This window comes from Vipera ursinii (assembly GCF_947247035.1).
Source record: "Vipera ursinii genome assembly, chromosome: 4".
Taxonomy (NCBI): Eukaryota; Metazoa; Chordata; class Lepidosauria; order Squamata; family Viperidae; genus Vipera; species Vipera ursinii.
Window position 1 is genome coordinate 4,914,993 of NC_139514.1, and position 25,332 is coordinate 4,940,324.

The 25,332-nt window shown below is 44.4% G+C and overlaps 1 protein-coding gene across 1 annotated transcript in view; it reads right to left on the minus strand.

The window, feature by feature from the left end:
• GAB2 (GRB2 associated binding protein 2) overlaps positions 1 to 25,332 on the minus strand; it is a 140,490-nt gene that overhangs the window by 42,067 nt on the left and 73,091 nt on the right. The window contains exon 2 of the mRNA XM_083362117.1: positions 11,773 to 12,073. Within this exon, the coding sequence (XP_083218243.1) occupies positions 11,773 to 12,073 (301 nt within the window). The remainder of the gene's footprint in view (positions 1 to 11,772; positions 12,074 to 25,332) is intronic.

The window sequence follows — 25,332 nt, forward strand, 5'->3', positions numbered from 1 at the left end:
AAGTTGGATCCTCTATCCTAATATGACCCACCAGGGGGATTTCGGTCAAAAAAAGTCAAAATGGCATCTGTCCTGTCCTGAGGGAAGCTCTAAAACCGTTGTATAAAAAAAATGGGATGGACATTAGGCCTTCTACCATAATATAATCCACCAGGGGGATATCGGTCAAAAAAGTCAAAATGGCGTCCGTACCATCCTGAGGGAAGCTCTAGAACCTTTGTATAATAAAATAATGGGAAGAATGTTGGGTCTTCTACCTTAATATGACCCACCAGGGGGATATCCGTCAAAAAAAAAGACAAAATGGCATCCGTACCGTCCTGAGCGAAACTCTAAAACATTTGTATAATAAAATAATGGTAGGTTGGGTCTTCTACCATAATATAACCCACCAGGGGGATATCGGTCAAAAAAGTCAAAATGGCGTCTGTACCAGCTGAGGGAAGCTCTAAAACCTTTGTATAATAAAATAATGGGAAGAATGTTGGATCTTCTACCTTAATATGACCCACCAGGGGTATATCCATAAAAAAAAAAGACAAAATGGCAACCGTACCGTCCTGAGGGAAACTCTAAAACCTTCGTATAATAAAATAATGGTAAGGACGTTGGCTCTTCTACCATAATATAACCCACCAGGGGGATATCAGTCAAAAAAGTCAAAATGGCATCTGTCCCGGCTGAGGGAAGCTCTAAAACCTTTGTATAATAAAATAATGGGAAGAGAGTTGGATTCTCTACCCTAATATGACCCACCAGGGGGATATCGGTCAAAAAAAGTCAAAATGTCGTCTGTACCGTCCTGAGGGAAGCTCTCAAACCTTTGTATAATCGCCCCATGGGGGTTGCTGTTTTAATTCCTGCTTTTACCCCATGCAAAATGGTCAAAACGAGAAAGCTTCAATTTTTTAAAACATTTTATTGCTTATCTAAGAAATTTTTTTGCCACCCATCTCGCTTCAAAGAGCCTCTCGGCGGCTTAATAGCATTAAAAGCAAGAAATCCATAAAAGGCAAATATTTCCAATAGCAATAAAAATAGAATTGTATAAGTGAAAAAGGGACCAGAAGAACAGCTGGAAAAAAAAGTTGCAATTCACTCTGAGGAAGGGCGAGTTTTTCGGCAGCTTTGACCTTCGGAGGGAAAATCCTTACTCAGGAGAAAACATCCCCAGACAGATTTTAGCTCTGTTTGCAATGATTATTATTATTTTTTTCAGGGGAGGGGAAGTGGAAGGATTGGGGGGGGGCAGGACTCAGTGCGTATGAAAACATCTGTATCTCTTTTGACAGAAAACTGCAAGACTCCAACTTTGGCCAAAGATGCAATCTGGACCGGGATAAAAGGAACACAGCTGTGGAATGCTTTCACTTGATTTATAAATACAAACCTTCCTATTTGGATTTTTTTTGTTTTGTTTTTCCCCCCTGCTGGATGTTTTTAGGAAGACGGATGCAAAGACGTCACTCTCTGTCTTATGAAAAGCCCAAATGACACTAGTATTATTACAAAAAAAATATTTAAAGAAACATACTATTTTTTAATGTTTGGGGGGTGGGTTTTTTTTCTTACCCATTGTAACAGTGTCCTTCCTTTCCTCCCTTGTCCTCCTCTCAACCCCCCACCCCACCACTAAAAGATTTTAAATTTGGGCTTTGTTTCCAAAGCTGCCAATGGCCGCCTGAAATAGCATGAGGTCTCCTGCTTGAGCAGGGGTTGGACTAGAAGACCTCTAAGGTCCCTTCCCAACTCTATGACTCTATGTTCTATATTCTATTCCTCTCCTAGGCAGAGGTGATTTAGATTCTTTTTTTTTTTAAAGAATGAAATGAAATGGTATAGGGCAGGGGTAGGCCACCTTGGCTCTTTTATAACTCGTGGACTTCAACTCCCAGAATTCCTGAACCAGTCATGCTGAGGGAAAAGGGAGAGGTTTCCAAGCGGAGCCATGGTGGCTCAGGAATTCTGGGAGTTGAAGTCCACAAGTCATGAAGGGGCCACAGTTCCCCCATGCTGGCTCAGAAATTCTGGGAGTTGAAGTCCACAAGTCATAAAAGAGCCAAGGTTGCCTACCCCTGGTATAGGGTTTCCTGCCTGAGCAGGGGGTTGGATTAGATGATCTCCTAGGTCCCTTCCAACTTGTTGTTGTTGTTGTTGTTGATCATCGCATAGTCGGCCAGATGTTCAGACTGGATTTGGCATTTTTGTCTACCTATCAAGTCCTTGCCAAGGACCTGGGATAGGCAGATGTGGATGTTTGATGGTATTATAGATATCGTCGCAGGATGGAAGCAGTTCCTAATAAGGCTGCCTTTTGCAATTGACTGATGGCGAATTTGTCAATGCCAGTGGTGTTCAAGTGGTGCTCCAGCTGTTTTGGGATTGCACCCAAGGTGCCTATTACTATTGTTACTACCCTTGCTTGCCTTTGCCACAGTCGTTCTATTTCTGTTTGTAGATCTTTGTATTTTGTTATCTTCTCCAGTTCTTTCTTGTCTATTCTGCTGTCTCCAGGCGCTGCCACATCCAGTATTCAGACTTTTTTGTCTTTCTTATCGACAATTGTTAAGTCCTGGGTGTTATGTGGCAGGTGCTTGTCAGTTTGAATTCTGAAGTCCCAGAGCAGTTTAACTTTATCATTTTCTATGGCTTTCTCTATTTTATGATCCCACCAGTTCTTCCTTACAGGCAAATGATATTTCTTGCAGATCTTCCAATGCGCCATTGTTGCTACTTTGTCATGCCGCTATTTGTAGTCAGTCTGTGCGATCTTCTTGCAGCAGCTTACCAGGTGGTTTTTATTATTGTTTTTGTTGTTGTTGTTATTATTATTATTATTTTCTGGCAAGGCATGCAGGAAAAACCTCGCACGCCCCTAATTTTCCTCCTAACTCTTATTTTTATATGGGCAGTCCTCAACTTATGATTACAACTGAGCCCAAAGCTTACCTTGCTAAGTGAGACATTTGCTAACTGAGTTTTGTCCCGTTTTACATTTTCCTCACCACAGAAGTTAAGCGAATCACTGCTCCTGTTAAATTAGTAACACCCTTGTTAAGCGAAACTGGCTTCCCCCATTGACTTTGCTTGTCAGAAGGTCAAAAAAGGAGATTTACATGTCCCCGGGACACTGCAACCATCATAAATGTGAGTCGGTTGTCAAGCCTCCGAAGGTAACTCTTATGAATGTGGGGATGTTGCAACGGTCGTAAGGGTGAAAAATGCTCCTAAGTCACTTTTTTCAGCGCCGTTGTTAGCTTTGAACAGTCGCTAAATGAACGGTTGTAAGTCAAGGACTTATTTGTAGTCATTCAAATAAGATAGGAGAAAAAGCGCTTGCAGAAACGCTAATGGATACCTGGAAATCAATTAAAGCAGTGCTTCTCAACTTTTGCCACTTTCCTTTGTCAAAAAAAGGTCACAAAATCAGGTCAGCTGTGTGATAAGCCCCTTTACAACTGTCACAACATATGACCATAACGGGCAGACTCCATTTACAGTTGTAAGTGAAGGACTAGCTGCACAGGAAGTTGTCAACATACAATCACTTGTTTAGTGAGGGTTCAAGGTTACCACGGCACTGAAAAAAGCGTCTGATGGCCAGTTTTCACACTTACAACCACAGCCATGGTGTGCAGCATCCACACAGCCATGGTGCTCCAAATTCAGACTCTTGGCAACTGACTCGTATTTACGACGCTTCCAGTGTCCAGGGGTGTGTGTGTGTGTGTGTATCACGTGATCCCCTTTTGAAAACTACTGACCGGCAAAGGCGATGGGGGGAAGCCAGATTCACTTAACAATCGTTTTGCTAACTTAACAACCACAGCGACTCACGTAACAATGGTGATGGAGACCCAAAATGGTTTTCTAGATTTTCTAAATGCAGCCACAGGTGGCTAGAGAGAAACCGCCTGGACTGGGAAAAACAGAGCCGGCTCAGTCATATTTTGGTAAGGGCTCCATCTCAAGGGCCTCCTTCTCTGTTGATGCTTTAAAAGCGAAAGTCAGACAGGCCAAGATTCTTAAAATAACTTTCTGATCGACTCTCAGGAAACAAAGCTATGAAACGCCACAACCCGATTTTAGAATTTGTGTGTGTGTGCGTGTGAGATAGCGGTTAAGTAAACCCAGAGGCTGTATAGTTGCTAAGTGAACACCGTGGTCATTTACAACCGATTTTACAACTGCCACGACTTAGGAGTATGATGGGCAGGCTCCATTACAGTCGTAAGTCCAGGGCTGGCTATAAATCTTGGGCACTGGGAATTTTCCAGGTGCAAATGATCCCCATGGATAATGGGGGTACGTTACATACCGCTCAAAAGGGAGAATTCAGTAGCCCCAAACACCTCTTCTCCAGCAAATCAACACCCAGCGGAGCAGAGATTAACACCACGTTAACACTACTAGACAAACAATCAAGAATTAAGCCATGCCCCAGTCAAGGACCCATCAATGCAGACAAACAAGCTCACAGCGAACAACAGAAAGCTCCAAGATCACTCTCACCAAACACTGACCGGGCAAGCCACGTGCAAAGAAACAGAATGCAATCCTTACTCCCTTCTAGCACTGATGATGTTACCGAGTTGGGTAATGAAATGTCTGCATGAAAACTTTGCAAGCTCAGAGAGCACCAAGGAGTTCAGTCCTCTTCTTCCTCCTCCTCCTCTCTGCAAACCCCCACTCCCTTGTAGCACTGATAATGTTACCTAGTTAGGTAAGGAAAGCTCTGCAAGAATTCAAGCAAAGCCAGAGAGCACCAAGGACCCCACAGTCCTCCTCCTCCTCCTCTTTGCAAACCCCCCACTCCTTTCAAGCTCTGATAATCTTACCCAGTTAGGCAAGGAAAGCTCTGCAAGAATTCAACCAAAGTCAGAGGGCACAAAGGACCCCACAGTCCTCCTCCTTCCACCTCCTCCTCCTCCTCCTCCTCCATCCACTCTCAAACCCACTTCCTTCTAGCTGACTGATGATGTCACCTAATTAGGTAATGAAACGTCTGCAAGAAAATAACCCAGCTTGGGGAGCACCAAGGACCCCACCGCAATTCAACCCTGAGCTGTAAATATTCTCTTCCATTGGTTTCCCCGTTCGAAAGCACGTAAAAATGCAAGTAGAAAAATAGGGACCACTACGGTGGGAAGGTAACGGCGTTCCGTGCGCCTTTGGCGTCTAGTCATGCCGGCCACATGACCACGGAGACGTCCTCGGACAAGCGCTGGCTCTTCGGCTTTGAAACGGAGATGAGCACTGGCCCCTAGAGTTGGAAACGACTAGCACGCATGTGCGGGGGAACCTTTACCTTTACCTTTAAGAGCAACCTTGAAACATACACCCTGCTTTTCACGTCAGTCGGGCTTCGGATGGGGCCCTGTGGTTCTTGGTCCACAGGACTTACTTTCTCTGGGAAGCCAAGAACCATTGCAATCAGCCTTGGCAAAGAACCGCCCCTAACGTTGTGTTTATTGTCTGATCTTTTCCCTTCCTTCCCCTGCTCAGCCCACCAAGAGCCCCCCCCACCTCCCAGGGTCCTGTGACAATTTACTCCACGAGAGCATAAAGCTGCGAGGAGGCTGCGCCAGGGAAGGAAACCAGAGTGTGCTGAACACAATGAAAAGGAAGCACTTGGGCTTTGTTGCAATGTGTAATGCTTTCCGGGCTACAAAGTTAGGAGGCTTTGGCAAACAGTTGCGCAGAAAAGCAAATGCCGCAGCAGATGCCCGTGCTTTGCTGCCCAAGATGGAGGCTTTGGTAAGGACCTGCCCAGTGGTGGGATTCAAATAGGTGAGCGGCCGGTTCTCTGCGTGGATGCCGCTTCCGGAAGTCCGTTCTGGGCCTGGGCAACAAAAAAAAATAGCTCCCGGTTCTGCTGAACTGTTGCGAACCGGCTGAATCCCACCATTGGACCTGCCTTTACAAGCGGATTTACAGAATGATATAGATATAACAGAGTTGGAAGGGACCTTGGAGGTCTTCTAGTCCAGCCCCTGGCTCAAGCAGGAGATTCTGCACCATTCTGGACAAACAGCTGTCCAGTCTCTTCTTAATAACCTCCAGCGATGGAGCATCCACAATCTCTGGAGGCAAACTGTTCCACTGATTAATGGTTCCGAGTCCGAAAATTCTACATTACCAGGCCAAATCTCCCTCTAACTTCCACTCCCAGAATTCCCCAGCCAGCATGCTTTAAGATGGGTGGATCCTAAAATTCATAGGACTGCAAGAGACCTTTGGAGGTCATCTATTCCAACCCCCTGCTCAAGCAGGAAACCCTATAATAGGGGTCTTCAAATTTGGCCCTTTTATGACTTCTGGACTTCAACTCCCAGAATTCCTCAGCCATATCTGATGATGGAAGTCACTATATATCTATATCATCTATATCTATATCTATATCTATATCTATATCTATATCTATATCTATATCTATATCTATATCTATATCTATATCTATATCTATATCTATATCTCTATCTCTATCTCTATCTATCTATCTATCTATCTATCTATCTATCTATCTATCTATCTATCTATCTATCTATCTATCTATCTATCTATCTATCTACACATACATACATACATACATACATACATACATACACATATACATTCGATGTTATTGCTTGACACAGGGCTTTTTTGTCATAGAACGCCCAGAACGGAGTTCCGGCACCTTTTTTCCGGATGGAACCTTGTAGGGTTGTATCACATGTGTGAGTTCCGGCACCTTTTTTTTTACAAACACTCTCTCTCTCTCTCTCTCTCTCTCTCTCTCTCTCTCTCTCTCTCTCTCTCTCTCTCTCTCTCTCTCTCTCTGTGTGTGTGTGTGTGTGTGTGTGTGTTTGTGTTCATATATAATGATGGAAGTCACATGGTGGTGCTAAAATATTTCTAACTCAGTGCTTTGACTGAAAGATCATTTTTAGTCCAGCATTCCAAACAAAATATTTCTACTCTGTGAAGTATTTATTTTAAGCATAACTCGCAGTGGGGTAGGGCTGGATTCCACAACATATTCGAGACAACTAAAGCAAGTCATTGTGGCTTTTTGAAGTGTGGTTTAACAAAATTGTCTAGGAACTTCAGCTCGATGCTTGCCTGCTAGGAATGGGGAAACACCACGAGGTGGGGTTCTTAAGGAATGAGGTGGGTTTTAATATCAATAGCAAATACACATCTTCCAGCTAGGTTTTAGGGTTTTGCCATTCTGTGTTAACAATCCATATAACTTTGTTATTACAGGAAGTCCACGTCTTACAACGATTTGTTTAGTGACCGTTAGAAGTTACAACAGTGCTGAAAAAAATTGACTTATGTCCATTTCTCACACTTACAACCATTACAGCATCCCCGTGATCATGAGCTCAAAATTCAGATGCTTGGCAACTGACTCGTGTTTATGACGGTCACAGTGTCCCTGGGGGTCATGTGATCCCCTTTTGCGACCTTCTGACAAGCCAAGTCCATGGAGAGGCCAGATTTCACTTAACAACTGTGTTAGTAACTTACCAACTTACCAACTTTAATGACTCAACAAGACAATGACAGTTATCATGAGCTCAAAATTAAGATGCTTGGCAACTGACTCGTGTTTATGACGGTCACAGTGTCCCTGGGGGTCATGTGATCCCCTTTTGCGACCTTCTGACAAGCCAAGTCCATGGAGAGGCCAGATTTCACTTAACAACTGTGTTAGTAACTTACCAACTTACCAACTTTAATGACTCAACAAGACAATGACAGTTAGAACAATTAACCAGTGGAACAACCTGCCTCCAGAAGCGGTGAATGCTCCAACACTGGAAGTTTTTAAGAAGAGACTGGACAGCCAGTTGTCTGAAATGGTAAGGTCTCCTGCCTGAGCAGGGGGTTGGACTAGATGACCTCCAAGATCCCTTCCAAGTTCATCATCATCATCATCATCACCATCAATAACAACAACAACAATAATAATAAAATGGGGCAAAGCTCATTAATTTGGGGCTTAGTTGTGGCTATAAGGCAAGCTGTTCCACTGATGAATTGTTCTCACTGTCAGGAAATTCCTCCTTAATTCCAGGTTGCTTCTCTCCTTGATGAGTTTCCATCCATTGCTTCTTGTCCTGCTTCCAGGTGCTTTGGAGAATAGTTTGAATCCTTCTTTGGGGCAGCCCCTGAGATACTGGAAGACTGCTATCATGTCCCCCCTCGTCCTTCTCTTCATTAAACCAGACATACCCAATTCCTGCAACCGTAGCTGATTAATCACCACTGCTGTTGTTTATACATATTTATTTTGTGGCTGTTTTTATTGTTTTAATGTCTTTTAAATTGTTTAGAATCTTTTACAATTTTGCTTGGTTGAGTTGGGCGGCTATAGGATTTGATATAAACAAATAATGAATGAATGAATGAATGAATGAATGAATGAATGAATGAATGAATGAATAGTTTTGGCCATCTGCTGAGGCTGTACCGCTGGAATTTAGAGGCAAAATAACTATATTCCAGCAATGTGTGGGGAGGGGCGAAGGACAAGGAATAAAAACAAACAAAAACAGAGTTAGAGCAAATGGATCACCTGTTTCTAAGAGCCCTGGTGGTTAGAATGCAAACTCTGCCTATAGTTAGGAGTTCAATCCTGACCGGCTCAAGCGTTAACTCAGCTTTCCATCGTTCTGAGGTCAGTAAAACGAGGACCCAGATTGTTGAGGGCAAAGGCTACTGCTAAGCTTGTAACCCGCTCTGAGTCTTCGGAGAAGGGCGGGATATAAATGGAATTAAAATAAATAATAAAAAATAAATAAATATGCTGACATTTGTAAACCGCTTAGAGAGGGGTTGTAAAGCACTGTGAAGTGGTATAGAAGTCTAAGTGCTATTGCTAAGAGTAGTTAGCATGAGGCCTCTGTCTGGGAGGCCATCTCAACCCATTTCCTGCCTCTGCCACCCCCAATAAATAAATAATAAACAAATAAATAGGCTGAATTCTGCAATTAAACGTCAGGAGCAAAACCACTTTTTAGATCACGTGGTTTTGGAGTTTGAGCGAGTTTGCAAATGTAAGAATTGGATGCTTACAGTCTCGTTCCCACCTTTAAAACCCTCCAAGAACACCAACATCTGGATTAAACATTTCATTCCACCAACATCTGGATTAAACATTTCATTCCAGGGACATCTGAGAGTCGTTGGGGGAAAACTGCTATCGCCCACAGAGCAAAGGAAGAGGCCGGCTGCACACCATTCAAACATCCTCAAACACAACACATTCTCAACTCAGAAGCAACACCTCCGATTTTTAACTATGATGTACAGCACGCAGAGTAACGGAAGGGACCTTGGAGGTCTTCTAGTCCAAACCTCCTGCTCAAGCAGGAAAACCCTACCAATCTAAACAAACGATTGTCCAATCTCTTTTTTGGAAACCTCCAGTGATGTCGCACCCACAACTTCTGAAGGAAAGCCATTCCACTAATTAATTGTTCTGATTTTCAGGAAATTTCTCCTTAATTCCAGGTTGCTTCTCTCTTTAATGGCCTTCCACCTATTACGGTACTTCTTGTTCTGCCTTATTCTTCTTTGGAGAATATGTCAACCCCCCTCCTCTCTGAGGCAGCCCCTCAAATTTTGGAAGACTGCTATGTCAGCCCTGGTCCTTCTTTTCGCCAGACTAAAGGTAAAGGTAAAGGTTCCCCCGCACGTGCGTGCTAGTCGTTTCCGACTCTAGGGGCCGGTGCTCATCTCCGTTTCAAAGCCAAAGAGCCAGCGCTTGTCCGAGGACGTCTCCATGGTCATGTGGCCGGCATGACTAGACGCCAGAGGCGCACGGAACGCTGTTACCTTCCCACCGTAGTGGTCCCTATTTTCCTACTTGCATTTTTACGTGCTTTCGAACTGCTAGGTTGGCAGAAGCTGGGACGAGTAACAGGCGCTCACTCTGCTACGCGGCACTCGGGATTCGACCCGCCAAACTGCCGATCTTCTGATCGACAAGCTCAGCGTCCTAACCCACTGAGCCAACACCAGACTAGACGTAGCCAATTCCTGTAACCGTTCTTCGTATGTTTTAGCCTCCAGCTCCCCGATCATCTTTGCTGCTCTTCTCTGCACTCTTTCTAGAGTCTCAATTTTTTTTTGGTATTGTGTTTAGCAGAAGTGAAAACAATAGACCAGCTATGGTCTCATCCGTGCAAAATAAAGCTGTACTAACACTTAATGTGATCTGGGAGGTTCTCCCTCTCCGTTGATGGAATCATTGATGAAGTTATGTTAGAACAGACATGTCAAACTCGCGACGTCACGTGACGTCGCACAACATATCGGAGCCTTTTCGCCATTGCCGGCAATGGGGTGGGTGCGGCGGCTTCTGGATGATGCGTCCAGCCTGCGGGCCAGCGGTTTGACACCCCTGTCTTAGAAGATACGCTCAGGATCCAGAAGGATCTTGACAGACATGAACACTGGGCGGTAACTAACAAAATGAAATATAATGGTGAAAAAAGTAAGGCTCTACAGTACATTTAGGCAAGAAAAACCAAATGCACAGGTATAGTATAGGGGGTACCTTGCTCAATAGTAGCAACTGTGAGAGGGATCTCGGAGTCCTAGTGGGCAATCCCTTAAATAGGAGACAGCCGTGTGCTGCAGCTGCCAAAAAAGCCAACACAGTGCTAGGCTGCATTAACAGAGGGATAGAATCAAGATCACGTGAAGTGTTGATACCACTTTACAAGGCCTTGGTCAGGCCACACTTGGAATCCTGCATCCAGTTTTGGTCACCACGATGTAAAAAAGATGTTGAGACTCTAGAAAGAGTGCAGAGAAGAGCAACCAAGGTGATTAGGGGACTGGAGGCTAAAACATATAAGGAACGTTTGCTGGAATTGCGTATGTCTAATTTAATGAAGAGGAGGACGAGGGGTGACATGATAGTGGTGTTGCAATATCTCAGGGGCTGCCAGAACGAAGAAGGGGTCAATCTATTCTCCAAAGCACCTGAAGCCAAGAAAGAAGCAACAGATGGAATCTAATCAAGAATAGAATAGAATAGAATAGAATAGAATAGAATAGAATAGAATAGAATAGAATAGAATAGAATAGAATAGAATAGAATGGAATGGAATGGAATGGAATGGAATGGAATGGAATGGAATGGAATGGAATGGAATGGAATGGAATGGAATGGAATGGAATGGAATAGAATAATAACTTTATTGTTACTTTGAATGTAAACTAATCGGCATACATTAAAATGAAATCTCGTTGCATACAGCTCTCAAAGGGTCACCACCTCCAATATACACTACATAAATATGAGAAAAATAAATAAAAATAAGTAATAAATAAAAAGAGAGATAACTATGACAAAACTAAATAAATAAATACAGACGCAACCTAGAACTAAGGAGGAATTTCCTCAGAGTGAGAACAATTAATCAATTAAACTATTAGCCAGTGGAACAACCTGCCTCCAGAAGTTGTGATTGCTCCAACACTGGAAGATTTTAAAGAAGAGACCGGACAGCCCTTTGTCTGAATTGGTATAAAGTTTCCTGCTTGAGCAGGGGGGTTGGACTGGATGACCTCCAAGGTCCCTTCCCACTCTGTTATTCTGTTGTGCTGCTGTGTTGATGTCCTAACTTCCTACTTCTTGCTTCCCGGTTTTGTCGCCACCCTCCTCTGCCCAAAATATCTAATAATAATAAAGTTGGAAGGGACCTTGGAGGTCATCTAGTCCAACTAGATTGGACCCCTCCCCCACCCAATGCGAAACATGGAACTCACCTGAATGGTCTTCAGACTGGTTGAACCCGCAGATTTGGCAGATGCTCCTCACCCATTTGTTCATTTCGTCCTCCGTTTCGGCCACCAGGTAGAATGTCCTCTCGCTGGTCTTGATGTCAAAGACGAAACTATCCTGCAGCTCCTTCTTGTTGAAGGTCAACCCGGCGTCCACCTGTTCACAAAAGCTGAGGTTGATCACGCGCAGAGGCTTCTTGGAATGATTGTTTTTGTAGTACTCCAGGACGTCAGGATCGCCGCTCATCCGGCCACTGCGAAGGATAAACCATCGTTTCTTCCAGGCCTGGAAGACACAGAAAAAAGAGATTTGAATTTGAATGTGAATTCTTGGAAACAGAAGCAACTGCCTCAGGTCTGGTTGCAATAGTCCAGGGGTAGGCAAGCTCGGCTCTTTTATTTTTTTAATTTTTAATTCCATTTATTTATTTATTTATGACTCGTGGACTTCAACTCCCAGAATTCCTGAGCCAGCATGGGGGAAACTTTGGCCCCTTCATGACTAGTGGACTTCAACTCCCAGAATTCCTAAGCCAGCATGGGGGAACTATGGCCCCTTTATGACTGGTGGACTTCAACTCCCAGAATTCCTGAGCCAGCATGGGGGAACTATGGCCCCTTTATGACTGGTGGACTTCAACTCCCAGAATTCCTGAGCCAGCATGTGGGAACTATGGCCCCTTTATGACTGGTGGACTTCAACTCCCAGAATTCCAGAGCCGTCATCAAAGGGGCTCTTTTTCAGGAGGCAACTGGACTTCCTTTGTTTTTCCTTTGAAGATGTTTCACTTCTCATCCATGAAGCTTCTTCAACAGTTCCAAGAAGGCTCCACACCCATTTGCACCACTCAGGTGACCCTGGGGACACAGATAGACCTCCAAGTGGCCTGAACGACTCTCTAAAACAGGCATCTTCAAACTTGGCCCTTTTATGACTTGTGGACTTCAACTCCCAGAATTCCTCAGCCAGGCATGCTGGCTGAGGGATTCTGGAAATTGAAGTCCACAAGTCATAAAAGGGCCAAGTTTGAAGACCCCCTGCTCTAAAAGAATACAAATGACCAGCTGTCTGAAAGGAGTATAAATCCTTCCATTCCCCACCATTCAGTTAGAACGTGAAGAAGCTTCTGGGATGAGAAGCAAAACGTCTTCAAAGAAAAACAAGGAAGTCCACTTGGCTCCTGAAAAAAAGCACCTTTGGGATAACCATGACTCGATGACGGAGAATCTCCATAGACGTTCTCCATATGTTTTAGTCTTTAATCATAAATCCTCCATTTATGGCCGATACTGAGCCAAATTTTTCCATTGTTAAGTGAGGCGGTTGTTGAGTGACTGGCACCTCACTTTATGATGGTTTTTGCCACGGTTTTTAAGTTGTTCAGTCAATCTGGCTTCCCCCATTGACTTTGCTTGTCAGAATCCAGCTGGGGAGGTTACATATGGTGATCACAGGGACCGTGTAACCGTCATAAACACATGTCAGTTGCCAAGCGTCCGAATGTTGATCCCGTGACCACTGGGGAATGCTGCAACGGTCATAAGTGTGAAAAACGATAAGTCACTTTTTTCATCGTAACTTCGGACTGTCCCTAAATGAACGATTGTCAAGTTGAGGACGACCTACATTGCTCTTGTCATTACCCAATGAAATGCCGGGCAGCTGCACCCAATCACATCCATTCTCATTTGCATAAAACTATAAAGGGAGAGGGTCTTTTTCCTTTTTAAAAAAATAATCCTGCCTCTGTCTCTAATGTCGTCAAAAAAACGTCTTTCCGCGTCACCTGTCCATTGTCGGTCTGGGAAACGACGGTGGAATTTTTTTCTCTTCCTTTCGGATGTCGTCGTTCTTTGTTTTTATTGTTTTTTTTGTTTTTCGTTTAAAAATTTTGGTATTCTGGAAGCCGCCCAGAGGTATAAACAGATTGGGGCAGCTTATTAACTTCTTAAATAAATTGATAATCTGGCCGACACTTAAGGCCGGAGCGCTACGCCCCAATACTGCGATTTTCCTCCTGCTATTTCTTCCTCTTGGAGAGAAATTCCAAACTCAGGGTCCCTTTCGGAGAATGAGGAAGAGGAAGGGGAACAGATGCTTCCCCGTGTCAACAGAGGTAGTCCTCAACTTACAACAGCTCATTTAGTGACCATTCTAAGTTACAACGGTACTGGAAAAAACTGACTTGTGACTGTTTTTCACACTTAACGACCGTTGCAGCGTCCCCGGGGTCACCTGATTGAAATTTGGACGCTTGGCAACTGACTCGCGTTTATGACGGTTGCAGTATCCTGGCATCATGTGATCCCCTTTTGCTCTGGTGAGCAAAGTCAACGGGGAGATTCACTTAACAACCATATTAGTAACTTAACAACTACAGCGATTCACCTAACTACGGCGTCAAGAAAAGTCTTAAAATGGGGCAAAATTCACTTCACAAAAGCCTCACTTTTAGCCACAGATATTTGGGGGTCCATTCTGGTCGTACGTTGAGGAGATTCTGTAGAGTCCTTCTCCAATGGCTAATTCTGACATTCAACATTATCATTAAAATTAAAATTAAAAAAGATGTCGAAACTCTAGAAAGGGTACAGAGAAGAGCAACAAAGATGATTAGGGGGCTGGAGGCTAAAACATATAGGGAACGGTTGCTGGAATTGGGTATGCGTAGGTTAACGAAGAGAAGAGTGAGGGGTGACATGATAGCAGTGATCCAATCTCTCAGGGGCTGCCCCAAAGAAGAGGGAGTCAAGCTATTCTCCAAAGCACCTGAAAGCAGGACAAGAAGCAACGGATGGAAACTAGTCAAGGAGAGAAGCAACCTAGAACTAAGGAGAAACTTCCTGACAGTTAGAACAACTAACCAGTGGAACAACCTGCCTCCAGAAGCTGTGAATGCTCCAACACTGGAAGTTTTTAAGATGAGACTGGACAGCCATTTGTCTGAAATGGTATAGGGTTTCCTGCCTTAGCAGGGGGTTGGAGTAGATGACCTCCAAGGTCCTTTCCAACTTCTTCTTCTTCTTCTTCTTCTTCTTCTTCTTCTTCTTCTTCTTCTTCTTCTTCTTCTTCTTCTTCTTCTTCTTCTTCTTCTTCTTCTTCTTCTTGTTATTGTTATTGTTATTGTTATTGTTATTATATTATGGCATCACTGCAACTCCAAGGCACATAGGTGACAAATCCACCCAGTTTTGAGTCATTTGTACTTCAGCAGAGGAGAGGATAAACCCATCTCATCAGCTGCAATGGCTGAAATGTGTTGAGAGATGCATGCTAATTCATTTGTGTGTCCTAGTACAGCGGGGATTGTCAAAACACATTATGGGTTTATATGGGAGCTGTGCACACCTGGGAATGATTCAGAAGAGCTGCTTTGGACCTGCTGCTAATTAATACAGCCCCATCTCTTCCCCCCCACCCCAGACTTCCACATGAGTTTAAACAAAGAGATGGGGCTGCTTTAAAGAGTCGTCTCACTGGAAACAGCTCTTCAAGCAGCCCCATCTTTTTTCACATTGCCACATCAGCTAAAACAGGAAGATGGGGCTGCTTTAATGAGTTAGCTGGTGAAAACAGCTCTTCAAGCAGCCCCCCTTTTTTCCCCCCAGACTTGTGCCTGAGCTGCTTTGGACTTGCCACTTAACACAGCCCTATCCCTTTTTTTTCAGACCTCCACATGATTTTAAACAAAGAGACAGCGCTGCTTTAATGAGTCGGCCCATGAAAACAACTCTTCTACCAGCCCTGCCTTTTTTCCAGACTTGCACCCAAGCTTAAACAAAGCGATGGGGCTGCTTTAATGAGTCAGCTCATGAAAACAACTCTTCGAGTGGCCCCATCTCTTTTCAGACTTCTACATCAACTTAAAAAAAGTGATGGGGCTGTTTTAATGAGTCAGCTATTGAAAACAACTCTTCAAGTGGCCCCATCTCTTTTCAGACTTCTACATCAACTTAAACAAAGTGATGGGGCTGTTTTAATGAGTCAGCTATTGAAAACAACTCTTCAAGCGGCCCCATCTCTTTTCAGACTTCTACATCAACTTAAACAAAGTGATGGGGCTGTTTTAATGAGTCAGCTATTGAAAACAACTCTTTTTATTGTTCTTAATATTTGTATTTATTGTTTTTAGCTTGGGCATTATGTTTAATTCCTTTTAACTTTTGTATTTTTGTATTTTATACATTTGCCCTGTTCACCGCCCTGAGTCCTTCAGGAGAAGGGCGGTATATAAATAAAATAATAATAATAATAATAATAATAATAATAATAATAATTATTATTATTATTATTATTATTATTATTATTATTATTATTATTATTATTATTATTATTATTATTATTGAAGCGGCCCATCTTTTTTCAGAGTTGCACGGAAAGCTTAAAAAAAAGAGAAGAGATGGTTGCTTTCAGAAGCAGTTGGGAGGTGCTATGCTCGCATAAGATCTGAAGCATTTCTTCTGACTTGTTCAGCTTTAGTTTTACGGTAGCTGGAGTTAAGGATTTGTCCATCCCATCTGTTAGATTTTTGCAAGATAGCCCCTGTTAACCATGATACTTCTGGCTTTTAGGTAGGGCTGCTAAGTAAGAGACCAGAAGTTCCAAAACTCAGAGCCCAGCTTACTAAACAATTTTGTTTTTGTCAGAAAGAAGACAGAACATGTCCTGCACAATATCTGTAAATGATTTTTTTTTCCTGCCTGACCCCAAAAAACCTCTTGGAAAGATCTCTTGAATTTGCTGGAAATAACCTTGAATGGGCAATGAATGCAGAGTTGTGATTGAGGAGTATTGTCAGTACACTCTGATCCCAGATGACAAAGGGCTGAGCTAGTAGGCTTGTGGAAGCTCAGTCTGGAGAAACGTTTATTTAGCATGTTTGTATGTTGCAAGGCTTTCCAAGTTGGCCAAGCCAGACTACACTAAAATTGATATCATGGGAATCCAAGGGGCAGCTGGAACATACGAAGTAAATCAATTTTAGAGCACTAATAAAAATGGGAAAGTAGATTCTAACGTGAAAACAAACCAATTACTCTACTGTAATCACCGTGATTAAGTTCTGCGGTTTTTATTTATGATGAATTATTTAATACAATGAAATGCAAACAAGCACACACGGACCACATCCATCAGATGTGATCTTTAATCATCAACTATGATGATGAAGGCCCTGGAGACTACAACAGATGAAGAACGGTCGCAGGATTTGGGAATGGCCAGTCTAGAGAGAAGAAGGACTAGGGGGGACATGATAGAAGCATTCCAGTATTTGAGGGGCTGCCACAAAGAAGAGGAGGGGGTCAACTTATTTGAAAAGTACCTGAAGGCAGGACAAGAAACAATTGGATGGAAACTAATGAAGGAGAGAAACAACAGGGAACTAAGGAGAAACTTCCTAACAGTGAGGACAATTAACCAGTGGAACAGCTTGCCACCAGAAGCTGTAGGTGCTCCATCACTGGAGGTCTTTAAGAAGAGATTGGACAGTCATTTGTTGAAATGGTAATCTAGTCCAACCCTCTGCTCTAGCAGGTGACCCTATAACTCAAGGGTCTTCAAACTTGGCCCTTTTATGACTTGTGGACTTCAACTCCCAGAATTCCTCAGCCAGGCACGTGCCTGGCTGAGGAATTCTGGGAGTTGAAGTCCACAAGTCATAAAAGGGCCAAGTTTGAAGAACCCATGCTATACCTCAACTTATACTATACCTCGACTTACAACCGTTCACTTAGGGAGTGTTCAAAGTTACAACATCACCGAAAAAGTGACTTACGACAGTTTTTCCACACTTAACAACCGCTGTAGCATCCCCATGGTCATGGGATCAAAATCCAGACCCTTGGCAATTGACTCATTATATTTATGACAATTGCAACATCCCGGGGGTCACTTTTTGTGAACTTCTGACCAGCAAAGTCAATGGGAAAGCCAGATTCATGTAACAACCGTGTTCCTTACTTATCAGCTGCAGCGATTCACTTAACAGCTGTGGCCAGAAAAGAGGCAAAATGGGGGCAAAAGTCACTTGGCACACGTTTCACTTAGCAATAGAGAATTTTAGGCTCAATTGTGGTCGTAATGGCGAGGACTACTTGTATTTCTTATCCACGGTTCAGATTTAAGGTGTCGTGGTTCCGACAGATGAAAATCTTCAAAAGAACTTTGTGGCATTGTTTACCTTAAAGGATCTTTTATTCGAGTAGCATAATATCGGCACTTACATAATCGAAGCCAAAAACTGAATTCCCCTCCCCTGGGCTCATAGTATCAAAACACAATTCCCTCCTTCAGTTAACAGTCATAAATCACATTCCCCAATTAGCTTGAAGCACGGGCTTCCTCTCCAGTTCTCCAGCCCGCCAATTCTTTATCAGCTCTGGGCTCAGTAACCTTGATTCTCAGGCTAAGTTTAGTGTTGTTATGTCTAGCTGGACTCTCATTCAAATCTCCCCCTCCCACCATCATCTAACTCTAAAAGCGAAAGGGAAAAATGGCTACATTTCCATCTGTTGTCAATGGAAAAACATCCAATGTTAGCAGCCTTGACATAAGGATTATTTTGATTCTCAAGCTGATAAACAGTCATTACGATGAGAGGCCTCTGAGAGACGGATCTCTTTGAATTTGTCCAGTTCACTTTTAAAACCATCTTAAATTAGCAGTCATCACATTGATGCCAGCCAGTTGCGAACTTTAATTACAAGCATTTCCTTTTATCAAGCATCTTAGCCATCCTGCCAAGCCCTTCATTATCACATCCCTCTTTGGTATAATTTAGCAAATAAACCCTGATGTTTCACCCAGAGTGGAACCGGCTCTGACACTGGCATTGTCTCCTGAATCTGTTTGTGCTTTTCACAGAACAGCAAGTGAAATTTGAAGATGGTTTGCCTCTTCGAATTTCACAGATTGCCCTTGTACAGCATCGATTCAGGCACTGCGGAAAAAATTTAAATGTTGCATCCAAGGTACCTGGCAAAATAAGAGTGGAAAAACACTACAGTACAGACTTTAGCAGTGGCTTAAAGTTGCAATGCGCCAGGGTTAAGTTTGTTTCAGGCATTGTTTCTCATGCTTGACAATTTTAGGTTGTATGGGCTTCAACTCCCAGAATTCAGCAGCCAACAAGCTTCATGATGTTTGGACTTCAACTCCCAGAATTCCCCAGACAGTATGCTTCATGATATAGATTTCAACTCCCAGAATTCCCCAGCCAGCATGCATCAAGTTGTGTGAAGTTCAACCCCAGACTTCCCAGCCAGCATGCTCCAAGATGTACGGACAACACCCAGAATCCCACAGTCAATTTTGCTTCAAGATGCAGACTTCAACTTCCAGAATTCCCCAGCCAACAAGATTCATGATGTTTGGACTTCAACTCCCAGAAATCCCCAGCTAGCATGCCTCAAGAGGTGTGGACTTCAACTCCCAAAATCCCAGAGTCAGTATTGCTTCAAGATTTGTGGACTTCTGGGGAATTCTGGGAGATGAAGTCCACGCATCTTAAAGTCACCCAGGTTGGGAAACACTGCTCTAGGGCAGGGGTAGGCAACCTTGGCTCTTTTATGACTCGTGGACTAAAACTCCCAGAATTCCTGAGCCAGCCATGCTGGCTCAGGAATTCTGGGAGTTGAAGTCCACAAGTCATGAAGAGGCCAAAGTTTCCCTATGCTGGCTGAGGAATTCTGGGAGTTGAAGTCCACAAGTCATAAATGAGCCAAGGTTGCCTACCCCCGCTCTAGGGCAACTTTACAAGCCCAGATGCCAAGAGCCTGAGGACCTTACAATCTTCCTCTCTTAAGCAAACATCTGTTTTTATATGTGGGAAAGAGGAAACTGGGGGACGCTGACTTTCAGATCTGTCCCTCACATCGTGCCCCTCTTTGCCAAAAAGAGCGTGCACTTGTCAAATCCATTTCAGAAGGGCTGCCAAGAAGAGACAGCGGAGGCCTGGAATTAGAATTTTAAAAGCAAGAAAGAATGGTAATCTTTAACCACAGGCTGTCAGCGAGCTGTGGATGGGATCTGCGCACTTCTTGAGTCCATCGCTTTGTTTTTTTCTCTTTTATTCACACATAATCCTCCACTTAACAACTGTTCGCTCGGTGGGACTAGGCCAGGGGTAGGCAACCTTGGCTCTTTTATGACTCATGGACTTCAACTCCCAAAATTCCTCAGCCAGCATGGGGGAACTATGGCCCCCTTCATGACTCGTGGACTTCAACTCCCAGAATTCCTGGCTCAGCTTGGAAACTCTCCCTTTCCCCTCAGTATGGCTGGCTCAGGAATTCTGGGAGTTGAAGTCCACGAGTCATAAAAGAGCCAAGGCTGCCTATCCCTGGACAAGGCAAAGTGACACTGGCACTGAAAAAAGTGACTTACGACCGTTTTTCACACTTGTGGCCGCTGCAGCATCCCCGTGGTCACGTGAATTCAGTTGCTTGCCAACGGGCTTGTATTTATGATGGTTACAGTGTCCCGGGGTCATGTGATCAGTTTCTGACAGGCCAAGTCCATGGGGAAGCTTAATAATTGTGTTACTAACTTACCAACTGCAGTAATTCGCTTAACAACAGTGGCAGGAAAAGTCGCAAAATGGGACAAAACTCTCTGAAGGACTGTCTTGCTTAGCAAGAGGAATTTGGGCCTCATTTGTGAAGCGCTCCCTGTAGATGGACTTCAACTCCCAGAATTCCATAGCTACCACAGTCATTGCTGAGAATTCTGGGGGTTGAAGTCCACTCACCTTCAATTTGCCCAGCTTGGGAAAGTATGGTTTAAACCATGGGTAGGCAGCCTTGGTCCCTTCATGACTAGTGGACTTCAACTCCCAGAATTCCTGAGCCAGCATGGCTGGCTCAGGAATTCTGGGAGTTGAAGTCCGCGAGTCATAAAAGAACCAAGGTTGCCTATCCCTGGTTTAAACACTTCCCTTTCTTCCCTGCCGTACTCTAGCTTCCAAGTACAGGTAGTCCTCAACTTACAGCAGTTCGTTTAGTGACCGTTCAAAGTTACAACAGCACTGAGAAAAAACGACTTATGACCATTTTTCACATTTATAACCATTGCAACATCCCTGTGGTCTCGTGGATCAAAATTCAGATTTTTGGCAACTGACTCCTATTTATGACAGTGGCAGGGTCCCGGAATCATGTGATCCCCTTTTGGGACCTTCTGACACGCAAAGTCAACGGGCAAGCTAGATTCACTTCACAATCCTGTTACTAACTGAACAATTGCTGTGATTCGTTTAACAACGGTGGCAAGGAAGGTTGTAACCCGGAGCCAAATTCACTGAGCAGGTCTCTTACGTAGCAACAGAAATTCTGGGCCCAATTGTGATTGTAGAGCCTTGGTGGAGCAGTGGGCTGATGCCTCCTTAAGTAACACCAGCTGCCTGCAATTAGTGCAGGTTCGAGTCCCACCAGGCTCAAGGTTGACTCAGCCTTCCATCCTTCCGAGGTAGGTAAAATGAGGACCCAGATTGTTGGGGGCAATTAAGCTGACTTTGTAATAATGCCGCTTGGGGGGGTTGTGAAAGCCCTAACAAGCAGGCATATACATAGAATGAAGGCTACTGCTAAGCTTGTAAGCCGCCCTGAGTCTTCGGAGAAGGGCGGGATATAAATGGAATTAAAAAAAAAAATTATCATGCATGCATTCCCATTTCCATGTCTTCCTCTCTACTTATAGATTTGTCTGTTCCTTTTCTTCACCCATGGATTATACAGTGCTTCTCAACAACCCAGAAGAACAACAGCTAGTTAAAAGTCGTTGCCTAAAAGAGGACTTGTTCAAGCAGCGATCCAACAGTGCTTACATCCAGATGTGTGATGCTTCAAGTGCTCAAGTGCTTAAACAGACAGAAGATTAGAAAAGTGCATACATGAACACCAACTAGAGGTCATGGGGCATGCTGAAAACTCCTTAATTGCCCAACACATGGACAGATGTAAACACAGTTTCAGCTGGAAAACTCTGAGCATCCTAAACCAAGCCAATTCCAAAAATTACTGGAGAGTTCATGGAGGCCCTGAGAAAAGGGGGCCATCAACAGACACATAGAGATAAACAACATCTACACACCATTCAAAAGAGACAATTCAAAAGCCCCAAAGGAAACCAAAAGACGAAAACAAGGCCTTGCCAGCAAGCAGCACCAAGATGAGCAGAGTTTAACACAGGGGTCTTCAAACGTGGCCCTTTTATGACTTGTGGACTTCAACTCCCAGAATTCCTCAGCCAGGCACATGGACAGATGTAACCACAGTTTCAGCTGGAAAATCTGAGCATCCCAGACCAAGCCAAGTCCAAAAATTACTGGAGAGTTCATGGAGGCCCTGAGAAAAGGGGGCCATCAACAGACACATAGAGATAAACAACATCTACACACCATTCAAAAGAGATCATTCAAAAGCCCCAAAGGAAACCAAAAGATGAAAACACGGCCTCGCCAGCAAGCAGCACCAAGATGAGCAGAGTTTAACACAGGGGTCTTCAAACGTGGCCCTTTTATGACTTGTGGACTTCAACTCCCAGAATTCCTCAGCCAGGCACGCTGGCTGAGGAATTCTGGGAGTTGAAGTCCACAAGTCATAAAAGGGCCAATTTTGAAGACCCCTGGTTTGACACCAAGATTAAAATAGGGCAAGAAACAACGGATGGAAACTAATGAAAGAGAGAAGCAACCTGGAATTAAGGAGAAACGTCCTAACAGCGAGGACAATTAACCAGTGGAACAGCTTGCCTCCAGAAGTTGTGTGGCTTTTAAGAAGAGACTGGACAGGCACTTATCACAAATGGGATAAGATCTTCTGCTTAAGCAGAGGGCTGGACTAGAAGACCTCCAAGGTCCCTTCCAGCTCTATTCTGATTCTGATTCAAGAAACAAATAATACTCCAATGAAGGAACTAGCAAGCACACTGTCCCTGCATTAAACAGGGACAAGGCTAGAAAAAGGCAGCTGCCATCTTATTTTTTTAAACAAATATCTCCCTTCTGCAGATGGCTCCATGTGCCTAAAAACCAAACATTAAAAACAACAACACCACCAACTCTTAGGTCCTTGGTTAGGACTTGAACTATTGAAGTTCTTACCAGTCCTAGATTGTGAATCGAGTTGAAGATTAACCAATAATAATAATGTGGTTAGGGACGCGGTGGCTCAGTGGGTTAGGACGCTGAGCTTGTCGATCAGAAGGTCGGCAGTTTGGCGGGTCGAATCCCGTGTGCCGCGTAGCAGAGTGAGCGCCTGTTACTCGTCCCAGCTTCTGCCAACCTAGCAGTTCGAAAGCACGTAAAAATGCAAGTAGAAAAATAGGGACCACTACGGTGGGAAGGTAACAGCGTTCCGTGCGCCTTTGGCATCTAGTTATGCCGGCCACATGACCACGGGGATGTCCTCGGACAAGCGCTGGCTCTTCGGCTTTGAAACGGAGATGAGCACTGGCCTCTAGACTTGGAAACGACTAGCACGCATGTGCGGGGGAACCTTTACCTTTACCTTTAATAATGTGGTGATAACCGAAGGCTTTTGTGGTCCTTGATACCTAGAAGCCAGCTTCAGATCAAAAGAAGCCACTGGCGACTTCGAAACATCTAACAATTTTCTTGGCCCCAGCCTGGAAGAGGTGGGCCAGTCTCATCTTCTGGAGCGGGCTTTAGATTTCCCAGTTTAATTGGACCTTCAGACCTGGGAGGCTATAAGTGAAAATAAACGAATTAGCATTCAAGGGAGACATCACCAGGGTGGAGAAACGACCCCCTCCCATCCAGAGGTCACCGTTTTTGTGATGTCTGTAATTTTCAATTAATTTAATGGCTTTGTTCTCTCAAGCACGCAAGGACAAAAGGGAGGGAGGGAGGGAAGAGTGGATGGAGAGACAGAAGGAGAGGGAGGGAGGGAGGAAGGAAGGAAGGAAGGAAGGAAGGAGGGAGGGAGGGAGGAGTGGAGGACAGTCAGGAGAGATAGGAAGGAAAACAAGGTGAAAGGAAGGAGGAAGGAAGGAGGAAGGGAGGAAGGAAGGAAGGAAGGGAGAGAGGAATGGAAGTCAAAAAGAAAGGAAGGAAAAGGGGGGAGGAAGGAAGGAAGGAGAAGGGAGAGAGGACTGGAGGACTCTCAGAAGGAGAAAAAAGAAAGAAAAGGGGGAAAGAAAAGGAGGGAGGGAGGGAGAGAAAGAAAGGAAGGAAGGAAGGAAGGACGGAAGAAAGGAAGGAAGGAAGGAAGGAAGGAAGGAAGGAAGGAAGGAAGGAGAAGGGAGAGAGGACTGGAGGACTCCGAAGGAGAAAAAAGAAGGAAAAAGGGGAAAGAAAGGGAGGGGGGGAGAGAAAGGAAGGAAGGAAGGAAGGAAGGGAGGAAGGAAGGAAGGGGAGAGAGAGAGAGAAAGAAAGAAAAAGGAAGGAAGGAAGGAAGGAAGGGAGGGAGGAAGGAAGGAAGGGAGGAAGGAAGGAAGGGGAGAGAGAGAGAGAAAGAAAGAAAAAGGAAAGAAGGAAGGAAGGAAGGGAGGGAGGAAGGAAGGAAGGAAGGAAGGAAGGAAGGAAGGAAGGAAGGAAGGATGGAGTGGGGATAGCAAGCTAGGCTGCTTGGCAAACAGCCAGCAAGTTAATTGGGGCCCAAACCATCCATCAAGGGCTCCTTCTAAGCACAGCCAAGCATGAGGCTGCATTTGCTTTTTTGCAACCTGACTTCTTTTTCCTGCTGCGTGTGACTCGGCAGGCGGCTTTTTTAGGCACAGCTGTGGGAGAAGGGAGAACCAATATTTGCACAAGCGCGGAGAATGCTCTAAATTGAAGGCTCTGTCCAGCTACACATATGCTGGATTAATTCTGAATGCCTACCCGATTTCTAAAAGACTTAAATAAGCTGGCAGTAATACCCATGTCCTCGTCTGGGCTAAAGTAATTCTGAGATGGGCATGTGTGTGAAGGCTGAAGGAATGCAGGTAGTCCTCGACTTATGACAACTTGTTTCGTGACCCTTCAAAGTTGCAACAGTTGCAGCATCCCCCGCGGTCACGTCATCAAAATTCGAACCCTTGGCAACCGGCTCATATTTATGGCCTTGTTCTCTCACCCACGCAAGGACAAAAGGGAGGGAGGAAAGAGCGGATGGAGAGAAGGAAGGAAGGAAGGAAGGAAGGAAGGAAGGAAGGAAGGAAGGAAGGAAGGGGAAGGGAGACAGGAGTGGAGGACTCTCAGAAGGAGAAAAAAGGAGGAAGGAAGGAAGGAAGGAAGGAAGGAAGGAAGGAAGGAAGGAAGGAAGGAAGGAAGGAAGGAAGGGGAAGGGAGACAGGAGTGGAGGACTCAGAAGGAGAAAAAAGAAGGAGGAAGGAAGGAAGGAAGGAAGGAAGGAAGGAAGGAAGGAAGGAAGGAAGGAAGGAAGGGGAAGGGAGACAGGAGTGGAGGACTCTCAGAAGGAGAAAAAAGAAGGAGGAAGGAAGGAAGGAAGGAAGGAAGGAAGGAAGGAAGGAAGGGGAAGGGAGACAGGAGTGGAGGACTCTCAGAAGGAGAAAAAAGAAGGAGGAAGGAAGGAAGGAAGGAA